The sequence below is a fragment of the Ammodytes marinus genome (assembly GCF_949987685.1).
Source record: "Ammodytes marinus genome assembly, chromosome: 21".
Lineage (NCBI taxonomy): Eukaryota > Metazoa > Chordata > Actinopteri > Uranoscopiformes > Ammodytidae > Ammodytes > Ammodytes marinus.
The window spans coordinates 25468513-25482770 of record NC_137225.1 but is presented as its reverse complement, the minus strand read 5'-3'; the positions used below and the strand labels follow the sequence as shown (position 1 = coordinate 25482770).

The following is a 14258-nucleotide window of genomic DNA, read 5'->3' as shown; positions in this document are numbered from 1 at the left end:
AAGGCTTCATAATTATTCCTGTAAGGGTGTAAGGGCAGGGTGTCATATTGTATCATATTGTATGAAATTGTCCTGTTGTAGTCATGTACCGCTGGCCCAAGGTCAAATATAATCGTTCTCTCTCGTCCAAACACACACACACACACACACACACACACACACTTCCCCCCTACACACACACACACACACACACACACACACACACACACACACATCAGAGATCTTGTTCCTGATAAAGGGACTGAGATGTGAGGTGTTACAGGGCAATCACTGGTCACCTCTCCTTCCCTTCATTCGCTTCTCTCTCTCTCTCTCTATCTCCATCTCTCTCTCTCTCTCTCTCTCTCTCCATCTCTCTCTCTCTCTCTCTCTCTCTCTCTCTCTCTCTCTCTCTCACTCTCTCTCTCTCTCCCTCCTCACAGCTGGCTACGTCCTACTCATACTAAAAGCCCTGCTAACATCCTATAAAGCCCTACTTACATGTTACTCTGACAAATTTAGACTTCAATTTGAGTATGTTGTGGTTGTGTATGTGAGTTTGTGTAGGCGAGAAATGCCCGGATGAATACTAACTTCCGGGAAGATTTTTCTGTATGGTTCGATTGGTTACTTTTCCTACTCAACCGCCCCACAATGCATTGCATCTTTTTCAAACTACATGGAAGCTTCCTTAAAAAAATCTTTATTGCTTCTGTGTACTTAAGTGTAAACGGTCTGAAAAACCTAGCATACACAATGATCGATGGTTAAGTAGACAGTTTGTAGTATATACTTGTTGAGTATGTAGGAGGGAGGACGTTATTAGGGCTTTACCAACAGAAAAATCTAGTTGTATGCCCCTTCCTAAGCAGTTTTTAAACCTGCAGTGTGTAGAATTTGGGGTTTTATTTCCTAGCAGATTTTGTAGAAAGTAATTATAATATCCATAAGTACATTTAATTTAGTGCATAATAGCTGATTTTTTTTTTTAATTATTTATTTTTCCCTTAGAAAGGGTCTCATATATGTCCATATTTCTGCATATTTTGGACCAAGGCCTAGTGCCGCCATCTTGAAAGTGTCATAGTTGGAATGTCATCAGGTGTATTGTTTAAAATTTAGAATTGTTCTTGTCCTTGAAGGCCACTGTAGCTTCTGTTATTATTCTAAAGGGTTGGGGTTACCCAGGGAGTGTTGCATTCTTGAACTTTGTAGAACTTTCTTGATGATGTCATATTACACACTGCACCTTTAAGACTTGACAATTCTGGGATGTGAAATACATTATGAAGTCGCCAGGGCTCCTGTTTGTTATTCATTGTTTCCTTGGTGATATTTTGACAAGGTGTAATCATCTGTAAAGAGCAAACGATAACAGCTTCTGCATGGATTAGCAGGGCGGACACACACACACACACACACACACACACACACACACACACACACACACACACACACACACACACACACACACACACACACACACACACACACACACACACACACACACACACACACACACACACACACACACACACACACTCTTGATTATGCAGAAAGAGGGAGGGAGAAAAATTGATTGTTTATGGAGTCTGTAGCCCGAAAGGAGACACTTAAAAAGAATTAGCTGTAGTTAACACGGATACGCGGGCGAAGGGTCTTGAGAACACACACACACACACACACACACACACACACACACACACGCGCGCGCACACACACACACACACACACACGAAGGGTCTAGCGAACTCACCCCTGCAGTTCAACTGGAGGCTGAAATGTAGACGTGTGTGTGATCCACATAACGATTACTCCATGGCAACAAAGTCATGGTGCAAAATTGAGATTAATAACTATAATTAACCGGGTTTTTTAGCCTTACGTATTGGGGCGACTGTGGCTCAGGTGGTAGAGCGGGTCGGCCGATGATCAAAGGGTTGGAGGTTCGATCCCCGCCCTGCCACCTGTGTCATGGTTGTTGTGTCCTTGGGCAAGACACTTCACCCACCTTGCCTCGTGTGAATGTCGATAGTTAGCCTGCTGCTATCGGTGTATGAATGTGTGTGTGAATGGTAACGTGGGAAAGGAAAACAGGTCTCCCTTGAAAAAGAGTCTTCGGTCTCAATGGGATTTACCTGTATAAATAAAGGTTAAAAAAAAAAGGAATAAATGCCATGGAGAAAGGTTTAAAGTTCGGTAACCAGGCCTCAGTTTTATTTGAGTAAAATGACGAAGCAAGTTGTTGTGATCACGTCAAGTTCAGGGGGAGAAGAGCGAGCGCCTGGTTACAAATGCTCCTGCAGTTATTTCGTGCGGGCATAATATTTATAGTGGTAGAGGAGAAAAAGACGCACACCAACTGTCCGATAATGGTCCCCATAAAATAAATACACGTCTGCAGAGATTTGAATGATTAGAATGTATTGGCCCTTTTAGATAGCACTACTCAAACGGGTTTTAAAAACTAAAAATAACACATTTTGCGTTTCACTGTATGACAGCATGCGCTTGGCACGAGTGGTCAGCCCGGCCGTCAGCTGCACAAGCCGTCTCTTGTGATTGGTGGTCTTCTTTCTTGCGTCTTGCGTCCTTGGATGTATATTGTATCCGTCTGCCTTGTGGGTTAGTCAGTTGATTCAGGTTTCATCGAGTGTTCCTTTGTGTTGGCCGCTACAAATCTCTCCCTCATGCTGGGAACATACTCCTGTCCCTCAAGGGCATTTCTCTCCCACGTGAAGAATGTCTCCTCTCCATATTCCCTCTCCTGCATGTGTGTCTGAACAAGGAACATTTAGATCACACCGTTTAATTTGAGTTAAACCTGCAGTGTGTAGAATTGTGGGTTTTATTTCCTAGCAGATTTTGTAGAAAGTAATTATAATATCCATAAGTACATTTAATTTAGTGCATAATAGCTGATTTTTTTTTTTTATTATTATTTTTTCCCTTAGAAAGGGTCTCATATATGTCCATATTTCTGCATATTTTGGACCAAGGCCTAGTGCCGCCATGTTGAAAGTGTCATAGTTGGAATGTCATCAGGTGCATTGTTTAAAATTTAGAATTGTTCTTGTCCTTGAAGGCCACTGTAGCTTCTGTTATTATTCTAAAGGGTTGGGGTTACCCAGGGAGCGTTGCATTCTAGAACTTTGTAGAACTTTCTTGATGATGTCATATTACACACTGCACCTTTTAATCTCATAAAAGTATCAGTTGATCTATATATAAATTGATTGTTAGCTGATTACGGTATATAAAATAAATTTTTCTGTCAAGATGCATTGTTGCTGCCCGTATCGTCTCACCAATAAAACCTCTTCTCTCCTGTCGTTGCAGATGAAGGACCATGTTGCCTCCCAGGACCTCTGACGTCGCTGGGAAGTTTTGGATCAAGAATCAAAACCCGCTGAGCTTTTCTTAGCTTCACTTGGATTTCCTTCAGCCTTTTTCTACTAGATCTGACTGACTTATCTATCCCCAAAAAAAGACAGACAGACAGACAGACAGACAGACAGACAGACAGACAGACAGACAGACACGCACACACTCACTCAACAAAACAAAACAGATTGCTTTTGTGTGCTAGCCCGCGAATACAACAAAAAAGGGACCACCACCTCTTATCAACAAAAAAACTAAAATGGATACCGTGTCTCAAGATTCGATTCTGGAATGTCAGATCTGCTTCAACTACTACAGCCCACGCAGACGCCCCAAGCTCTTGGACTGCAGACACACATGTTGCTCTGTGTGCCTGACCCAAATGCGCAGCGCCATGAAAGAAATACGGTGTCCGTGGTGCCGCGGAGTCACCAAACTACCCCCTGGCGTGTCCGTATCCCAGCTGCCAGACGACCCGGACATTATCACGGTTATAGCGATACCACACGCGTCCGAACACACCCCCGTTTTCATCCGACTGCCCAGTAACGGCTGCTACATGCTACCGCTACCCCTCGCGAAGGAGCGTGCCGTGGGGCTTTCGGGGGAGCAGCTTGGGCTTGGGTGTCGTTTCTTGCCGGGGAACCACCACCACCTCAACCTGCACCAGCACCAGCAGAAAGGGGGGGTGACAGTGGTGACCATGCCCGAGAATCAGCCCCTAAACCTGGGCATGAGTCTGGAGGGTCTGGGGGGTATGGTGGGGGTCGGGATGGATGGTGCAGAGGTGGAAAGGAGGGTGAACACAGGCCCGGTTGGAGGTGGAAAAGGGTCCACGTGGTCCGGGGTGTGCACGGTGATTCTGGTAGCCTGCGTCTTGCTCTTTCTCCTGGGCATCGTGCTTCATAATATGTCCTGCATCTCCAAGCGGTTCACGGTTATATCATGCGGCTGAGAGGGTGATTTGACCACCCATCCATCCATCCATCCATCCATCCCCCACCACCCCACCCCCTCCCTAAAGGATGTTTTCTACCCGATAACACTGCCTCTTCTCTGGGTAGGACTCGGCTGAGAGAGGGGTCGAAAAAAACTCACATCCACAAGGCCATCCAAGGAATCTACAGAGCGATGTATGGGGACATGGATTAATACAAACGGTCTGCCATTGTGTGCAGGCCTCATTCATTGTTTTATATTTGAAATTAAAATTGAAATACAGACGCCAACTCTCACTGTTGGGAAATATTCAACTTTTATCTGAAACGAACGATTTGGGATTTACTCAAGAAAAGTACATTTTTTTTTGGCCAGGTGATTTTTTATTTTTATTTTTTTTTGGCTGAAGGGCCCGATTCGACGCTCACAGACTCACACACAGTTGTTGGAATGCCTGTTTAATCTGTGATTGGTTTAAGTAATAGGCCGAAAACACACACACAAACACACACTCACACACACACACACACATACACACTCACACTCACACTCACACTCACGCTCACACTCACACTCACACACACACACACACACACACACACACACACACACACACACTCACACTCTCACACACACACTCTCACAGACACACACACACACACACACACACACACAGTACAACATGGTGTTGTTTAGCTGAGTGTAGAGGCTCTGAGTCACTAGGCTGGAATACCGTCCTTTGATTCTGGAATGGAATTTACCAGTGGCAAGGTTCCAAATCTGGCCACGATTCAAATCATCATCTGGGAAATCCAAAAAAATCAATCAATCAATCAAGACATAATATTTTTTAATTTTTTTCATACAAACTGTTTCCTGTTCAGAGCAAACTGTTGTGATACACACACACACACGCACACGCACACTCACACTCACACTCACACTCGCACACGCACACGCACACACACACACACACACACACACACACACACACACACACACACACAGTACATCATGTTCAGAGCAGACTGTTGTGATAGTGGTTCTATGTTATTGGTAAAGAGGTTGATGCCAAACATAATAGATAGTATGTTCATGCCAGCAATAGTACACGCCTCAACTAAAAACATGGGTGGCTGGGGAGATGCTTTATTCAGGCTTTTAGGATGTGTTCCAAACGGCCTACTAATGTCCTACTCATATTAAAAGCCCTACTAATGTCCTACTCATACCAAAGCCATACTAGCGTCCTACTTATACTCATTTTGACCTCAATTTGAGTATGTTGTGGTTGTGTATGCGAGTTTGAGTAGGCGAGAAATGCCCGGATGAGTTCTTACTTCCGGGAAGATTTTTCTGTATGGATCTATAGGTTACTTTTCCTACTCAACCCGCCCCACAATGCATTGCGTCTTTTCAAACGACACAGAAGTTTAAAAAATAAAATCTTTATTGCTTCTGTATACTTCAGTGTAAACGGTCCGACGGACCTCGCATACACAATGGATGGTTTAAGTAGACAGTATGTAGTATATACATGTTGAGTATGTAGGAGGCAGGACGTTAGTAGGGCTTTTACAACACAGCCTTAAAGGTGCAGTGTGTAGAATTTTGGGTTTTATTTCCTAGCAGATTTTGTAGAAAGTAATTATAATATCCATAAGTACATTTAATTTAGTGCATAATAGCTGAGAAAAATGTTTTGAATAATTTTTTTCCCCCTTAGAAAGGGTCTCATATATGTCCATATTTCTGCATATCTTGGACCAAGGCCTAGTGCCGCCATCTTGAAAGCGTCATAATTGGAATGTCATCAGGTGCACCCCTTTATTCTAAAGGGTTGGGGTTACCCAGGGAGCGTTGCATTCTAGAACTTTGTAGAACTTTCTTGATGATGTCATATTACACACTGCACCTTTAAAGTTGAAGTAGTCTTGACATTTACGTTGAATTAATTGGTCGGTGAAGAAATTACAAACTGTTAAATTCAAATGTGATTATTAGAAATGTTTTCTTTGTTAATTCAATATGATAATTGGGTTTATTTGACTGTTGGTTCGGACAAGATAACCAACCTTAAACCCCTGCTTGGAGCCTTAAAGCCCTACTTCACCGGTGGGAATATGAAGGTGTATTGAACTCTGAGATCCTATTTAGTATAAATGTGCAAAAAAAAATGAAATCGGATCATCCTAGCCTGAGAAAAGGCAGAAAGAGTGTTTTATGATCTCACTGTCTAACCCTGCAGTTTCCTTCTTGTGACATCACAGTAAGGGCTAGGATTAACAGGACAGCTGGGCCAAGGGAAGACTGAGGGAAGAAAAACCTCATTCATTATATTATAATAGTTATTTTATAATGATAGAACGCTGGTTCCGTATGGGTGAAGTATTCCTTTAATTCAATATGATAATTGGGTTTATTTGACTGTTGGTTCGGACAAGATAACCAATCTTAAGATATGACTGGGGCTCTAAGAACTATAGCTATCGTCACTTTTCTAAAAATGTCTTCGCTAAATGATTTCATCTATCAATTTGTAATGAAAATGATTTGCTGTTTGCTGTCCTATTTTGAACGTGGTGGCTGTGTGTTGGTTATTTTCCAGCTGAGATAATGTACAGGCAAGGCATCGGCTCAGAATATGAAACTGTACTTGGAACTGGATGAAAGAATAAAGATGTAAAAGTTATACATTTGACATTCTGGTGTGTGTGTGTGTGTGTGTGTGTGTGTGTGTGTGTGTGTGTCTGTGTGTGTGTGTGTGTATGTGTCTGTGTGTGTGTGTGTGTGTGTCTGTGTGTGTTTTTGTCTGTGTGTGTGTGTGTGTGTGTGTGTGTGTGTGTGTGTGTGTGTGTGTGTCTGTGTGTGTTTTTGTCTGTGTCTCTGTGTGTGCGTGTGTGTGTCTCTGTCTCTGTATGTGTGTGTGTCTGTGTCTCTGTGTGTGTGTGTCTCTGTCTGTGTCTGTGTGTGTGTGTGTCTGTGTCTCTGTGTGTGTGTGTGTGTGTCTGTGTGTGTGTCTGTGTGTGTGTCTCTGTGTCTGTGTCTCTGTGTGTGTTTTTGTCTGTGTCTGTGTCTGTGTCTCTGTGTGTGTGTGTCTGTCTCTCTGTCTCTGCCTGTGTCTGTGTCTCTGTCTGTGTCTCTGTGTGTCTGTCTGTGTCTGTGTGTCTGTCTGTCTGTCTGTGTCTGTGTCTCTGTGTCTGTGTGTGTGTGTGTGTGTGAGAACAATGGGTCAACAGTGGGCCATGGAGTGGGTGTGCGCTGCAGGGTTCCAGCTAATGAATCCTATCGATTTTATTCGGCTTTTTGCAAATCCCTCGCATCTGCAGAAATGGATGTTCCTCAACTATTTTCTACTTTTTATTTTATTTGTTGAGGCCGTACTATCTACACTGCCCCTGGCGAAGGTGCAACGTGCTTTAGGCCTTTTCTGGGGAGCTTGGATGTCGTTTTTTTACAGGGGGACCACCACTAGAAGACGGGTGTTACGGTGTTGACCATGCCCGAACAGCAGCCTCTAAACCTGGGTATGAGTCTGGGGGGTATGGTGGGGGTCAGGATGGTTTTGGTAAGCAATTTGTCTGTTAAGGTCTATACTGTGTTGTTGAAACAATGGGACTACAGGCTACAATAGAAACATACAGGGTGAACTCTTTTTTTTAAGGGGCATTTTCAAGCTTTATTAGACAGTACAGAGGTGAAATGGGGAGACAGAGAGAGAGAGGGGGGTCGGATTTGAACCCGCGACCATTGCAACGAAGGCCGGAGCCAACATGGTACGTGCTCTATCCACTACGCCACCGGAGCACCCCATACCTACACATAGCAGCCTGGTTCATGTGCAGAATGATTGTAACTAAGGTTGCGTTCTGAATCTCATACTTTCTACTATATAGTTTGGTAGAAAGAAGATTTAGGATGTCCCGATTCTTGTGGCCAGATTTAGGATGGTTAGAAGTACCCGGATGTCCTACTTCATGCGGCCAAGATTGTTAGTGTTGAAAATTGCATCCTATTTGGGCGATTCTGACCCACAATCCAGTGCGCACGTGAAGTGACGTCACATCGACGAAGCCTCCGTATGAAAACAAACGGGGTTGCGACGGATATAAAAGCAAGAGGCAAGATCAAGGCGCTATGTTATGATGAAATAAGAGAGTAAAAGTATGTCCCAATAGTATGCCTACTGCATCCTAACTAGATTATTTTTATCGTCGGATGTAGTATGTAGAATAGAAAAAAGAAAGAGTATGAGATTCGGAACGCAACCTCATTATCCTTTTCTGATATATATATTTTTATTTTTTATTTTTTTTTATGTTTCCATTTGTCGGTATGAATTGTCTGATGTGAGATCAGCGGCTCCCTGTGTGTGCTGAGGAGAGACGGGCATGATAATCACGGCACACAAGTGACACAACATGAAGATAACGGTATATGGTAAATGAATGGTGTATTAATAATCATTTGCATACCAGAAATGTTATGTTTAATTACATACATCCACTAAATTGAGTAATTATGGATGGTCCAATCACTGAGGGTTAAAATAACTGTTCTTAAAGGTGCTACGAGGAACTTTTTAATATTTCTGAAGAATGATTTAACCAAATAGAAGTAGTTTTGTCCTGGACACAGTCTGTGCTGTTCATAATGGGATGTCACACTCACACGTACATCACACAGGGGCTGCGTTCCAATCCCCATACTTCCCTACTATTTATTATGCCAGAAAAGGATTTAGGATGTCCCAATACATGCACTTCAATTGTAGTATGCTGAAAATACATAAATGCCCACACTAACTCACAACATAATGAAAAAAAATTCTTCCTTATCTGATTATTTTTTTCTCTCTCCTGTCTGTGGCCCTAAAACTCTTCTGTACTTTAGTATGTAGTGTAGTAAAAAGACTAAAACTCTTCTGTACGTTAGTATGTAGTGTAGTAAAAAGACTAAAACTCTTCTGTACTTTAGTATGTGGTGTAGTAAAAAGACTAAAACTCTTCTGTACTTTAGTATGTAGTGTAGTAAAAAGACTAAAACTCTTCTGTACTTTAGTATGTAGTGTAGTAAAAAGACTAAAACTCTTCTGTGCTTTAGTATGTAGTGTAGTGAAAAGACTAAAACTCTTCTGTTCTTTAGTATGTAGTGTAGTAAAAAGACTAAAACTCTTCTGTACTTTAGTATGTAGTGTAGTAAAATGAAAACGTTTGTGATTTGGAACGCAGGGACAGTCTGTGCGGTTAATGGGATGTAACACTCACGCGTACATCACACAGTGTTACAGGCACACAAGGGCGTCTGGGACTTATTAGCCCTGTGTGGGGAACTGCAACGCTAGAGGTGTGAGGAGAGAATAGACTCTTAAAGGTGCAGTGTGTAATATGACATCATCAAGAAAGTTCTACAAAGTTCTAGAATGCAACACTCCCTGGGTAACCCCAACCCTTTAGAATAATAACAGAAGCTACAGTGGCCTTCAAGGACAAGAACAATTCTAAATTTGAAACAATGCACCTGATGACATTCCAACTATGACACTTTCAAGATGGCAGTGACAAGGCCTTGGTCCAAAGTATGGAGAAATATGGACATATATGAGACCCTTAAGGAAAATAATAATAATTCTAAAAAAAGAAAATTCAGCTATTATGCACTAAATTAAACGTACTTATGGATATTATAATTACTTTCTACAAAATCTGCTAGGAAATAAAACCCACATTTCTACACACTGCAGCTTTTAAAGGGCCAGATCACTAAAAAAAGCGGAAAAAACACTGAAGTGTTTGGATAACTCTAGTTTCAATGTTTAAGAACTCGTTTCTGAAGCAAACTGGATAGAAAAACATTTGGATAAAGAGAGAGAATTATTATTAATTTAAATATGTTAAATATGACATTTAAAATGCTGCTATGTTAGGCCTGATGTCTATTGTTACAATACAACGGCAGGCAACAATGTGATTTTCTGTAGTGATGTAAAGAATTTGTGTCTATGCTTCTATTATAGGAGATTAAGACGAGTTGGAAAAATTTAAGGGACACTTCTATCATGAGGAGAGGGAGGAAAGTGAGACAAGTGCCCCTGACTGCAGCGCGCAGATCGAGGAGGGGCTAAACGTTGGTTGGGCTAAACGTTTAGCTCCGCGCGGGCGCCATTCCATTCTAAAGGGAAAAATAAATAATAAAAAATAAAAAAAATTCAGCTATTATGCACTAAATTAAACGTTCTTATGGATATTATAATTACTTTCTACAAAATCTGCTAGGAAATAAAACCCACAATTCTACACACTGCAGGTTTAAGTAGGCCTTTCAATATTCTGTTGTGTCCTTGATTAATAAATACATAGGTCTTGTATTTGCAGCAATGCAAACAACCATGACAGAAGAAATCAATGAAATGACTAGAAACCTTTTGCTAATGGTTGATTCATGAGCTGACTGGACAATTGAATTCCATCAGAAAATCCATACGCTTCTCTAGGAAAAGTGATGCACAAAAAAAACCCTGCTGTGTGGAGATTAGATAGATATGGCCATGATGGTGTGTGTGTGTGTGTGTGTGTGTGTGCGTGTGTGTGTGTGTGTGTGTGTGTGTGTGTGTGTGTGTGTGTGTGTGTGTGTGTGTGTGTGTGTGTGTGTGTGTGTGTGTGTGTGTGTGTGTGTGTGTGTGTGTGTGTGTGTGTGTGTGTGTGTGTGTGTGTGTGTGTGTGTGTGTGTGTGTGTGTGTGTGTGTGTGTGTGTAAACCCAGCTGCGATTCGTCCCTGTGGAGCATTAATTACCGGCTTCACACTATATCAATATATATGTGAGAGAAAGAAGTTCCTCGGGGGTTAAGCCAATGTGTGTGTGTGTGTGTGTGTGTGTGTGTGTGTGTGTGTGTGTGGTTCCTTGGGGAGGGTAAACGAAGAGAGCTCGCTTTCAACCACGTTCACCCAACCGTGAAATATAGCTTTAGTTCAAAAAAAGAAAGCTGTGAGAAGTACAGAAAGAGTTTTGTTTGTGAAGCTGACAGCAAAAAAAAAAAATTCACAAAAAAGTTAATTTAGAAAAGTTACGCGCTACAGCTTTAATTCAACAACTAGGAAAACAAATGAAAAGCAATCACAAGAAGCAGCTGGTGTGTATCTGTTCACCATTTGGTCTTTGTTTTTTTTTTGTTTTTTTAACCTTTATTTCTACATTTATCCCATTGGGACCGAAGACTCTTTTACAAGGGAGACCTGTTTTCCTTTCCCACGTTACCATTCACACTCACATTCATACACCGATAGCAGCAGGCTAACTATCGACATTCACACGAGGCAAGGTGGGTGAAGTGTCTTGCCCAATGACACAACAACCATGACACAGGTGGCAGGGCGGGGATCGAACCTCCAACCCTTTGATCATCGGCCGACCCGCTCTACCACCTGAGCCACAGTCGCCCACTGTTCATGAAAAGCATTTTACAGTGTTTGTTCGCCTCCAAATATTGACGGGATGTTTACCTCCTTCAAATCAATACAGTCATACATCAGCACAGTACAGGGCCAGGCGAGAGACGGATGGAAAAATAAAACTGATTTCGACGTGCCCTCCCCCATTTTACATTACCTGCATGTCTGGTTCATGATGGATTGTCAGAGAAAAAGGGGCTTTAGACAGGTCCATTTATCATGACTGGAGCATGTTAGCGCTTTAGCTGTTCGTGATGATTTGAGTGTGTAGTTCTGGCTAAAAATATAATAATAGAACCATTTATTTTCACCTTAAATTCACTCTTACTTTTACTATTTAAAGTGTAGTCGCTGAAACAAAATAATTGAACATTTCTGAACGTATACTGATGATGGCTGCACAGGTCGAGTGTTAAAGGTCTAGTTCACCCAAAAACCTACAAATAAAACATTTATAAAAATGCATTTACATGGGACGCCCTTAGCTCAGTTGGCGCCCTCCCCATGGGCCTCGGCCAGCAGCAGACCCGGGTTTGATTCCAGCCCGCGGTCGTCCTCTGCATGTCACTCCCCTCTCTGCCCCATTTCAACTCTGTCTCTACACTATCAATAAAGCACAAAAATGCCAAAAAAATATCTTAAAAAAAATAAAAAATAAAAATAAAATGCATTTGCACAGATTACTTTTTTTGTAATACTCATATCTTTATTTTACTCTGATTAGAATCTTGAAAAAATGTTGCTGTTCACTTCAAATTTACTTTGTTTATATTTTGAGATTCATATACAGCTCTGGAATAAATTAAGAGACCACTCCAAATGTTCAGTGTCTCTTGTTTTACTATTTATAGGCAAATGTTTGAGTAGAATGAACATTTTGATTTTATAATATAAACTACTGACAACATTTCTACTAAATTCACAATACATTTTTTGTCATTAAAGAGCATTTTCAATGAGTAATGTAGAGATGAAGATTGAAGAAAAATCCAAACTGGTCTCTTAAACCTGCAGTGTGTAATATGACATCATCAAGAAAGTTCTAGAATGCAACGCTCCCTGGGTAACCCCAACCCTTTAGAATAATAACAGAAGCTACAGTGGCCTTCAAGGACAAGAACAATTCTAAATTTTAAACAATGCACCTGATGACATTCCAACTATGACACTTTCAAGATGGCGGCACTAGGCCTTGGTCCAAAATATGCAGAAATATGGACATATATGAGACCCTTTCTAAGGGAATAATAAATAATTCAAAACATTGTTTTCAGCTATTATGCACTAAATTAAATGTACTTATGGATATTATAATTACTTTCTACAAAATCTGCTAGGAAATAAAACTCAAAATTCTACACACTGCAGGTGTAATATGTGACGGGTGAATCAGCCAATTACATGTTGGTATTATAGTGGGCAACTGGGCGTGATAAAAAAACATCGCTAGGCCTTCCTAAAAGGCCAGTACATTTTAGACTGGTCAGTGAGCGCCAAGTGTGAAATGAGTATCGGCTGCAGGAGGAGAAGAAGCAGCATTGTTGCTAGCTTGGTGATTTCGAAGATAAGCGATCAATAATCCAACAGGGACTCTAGCATTTGGATTAACAGGAAAGGGGAAACCTGGGAGGTGTTGACAGAGATGGTTCGCTCAACGATCCTGGCGTGCATACCCAGTGCTAGCCTCTCCTAGGTCACATGTCTATTCAGGGACATCCTATTGGCTGCCGCTGTACACACAACACTGCACATACAGCATATTATGTATAACAAAGTAAATACAACAGATTGTGACAATGGAGGGCATATACTTTTACATGTCAACAGGAGACATTTTGATGAAATTACAAAACGAGGAGGACACTGAAGAATCACAATCAATTATCTTTATTAGACTCCATTTTGGAGACTACGGGACGGGAACACCAGTGAATTAATGTGTAGGTTAGACCCTCTTTATCAGGACACTTCTCGGGCATTAAGGGCATTACCCACACACACACAAACCCCCAGCAAAAGGCCACACCAAACCCCTTAGGGCACAGCACACACATGCTGCACTGCAACCCACTACAGAGCAACCCGTGGCATCAGAGCTAGTGATGGTGTGATGAGTCCCCGTGAATGTGTCGAATCTTTCTGGCCAAATGCTTCACCAACAAGCCTGATGGACAAAGCCCCATTGAACAGCTCATTTGGGAATGCTGACATCTGCTGGTATGTTGCGGTAGTGGCTCTCTTATTTTTCCACTATGTCAAAATCTCCATTCGAGGTATTTTATTATTCCCGGTGTGTTGATAAAGTAATATTGATCGTATATAAAAATATAAATTGGTCAGTTGTGATATTTCATTTAATTTTCATTTAACTTTTATTTATCCTCGAGAGACCAATTGAGGGGTGACCCTCATCTACAATGACGTCGAGTTCAAAACAAATTCAAAGGAAAAACAACAATATACAAAATATTCAATGCAAATACATATAATACACAACAACAGGTGAA

The 14258-nt window shown here is 41.5% G+C and overlaps 1 protein-coding gene across 1 annotated transcript; it reads left to right on the top strand.

Annotated features, from left to right (window-relative positions):
• Positions 1-3430: 3430 nt before the first annotated feature.
• rnf152 (ring finger protein 152) lies at positions 3431-6952 on the top strand. Its single transcript, XM_080050173.1, has one exon. The coding sequence runs from the start codon at positions 3623-3625 to the stop codon at positions 4316-4318; it is 696 nt and encodes a 231-aa protein (XP_079906299.1). The 5' UTR covers positions 3431-3622; the 3' UTR covers positions 4319-6952.
• Positions 6953-14258: the final 7306 nt, after the last annotated feature.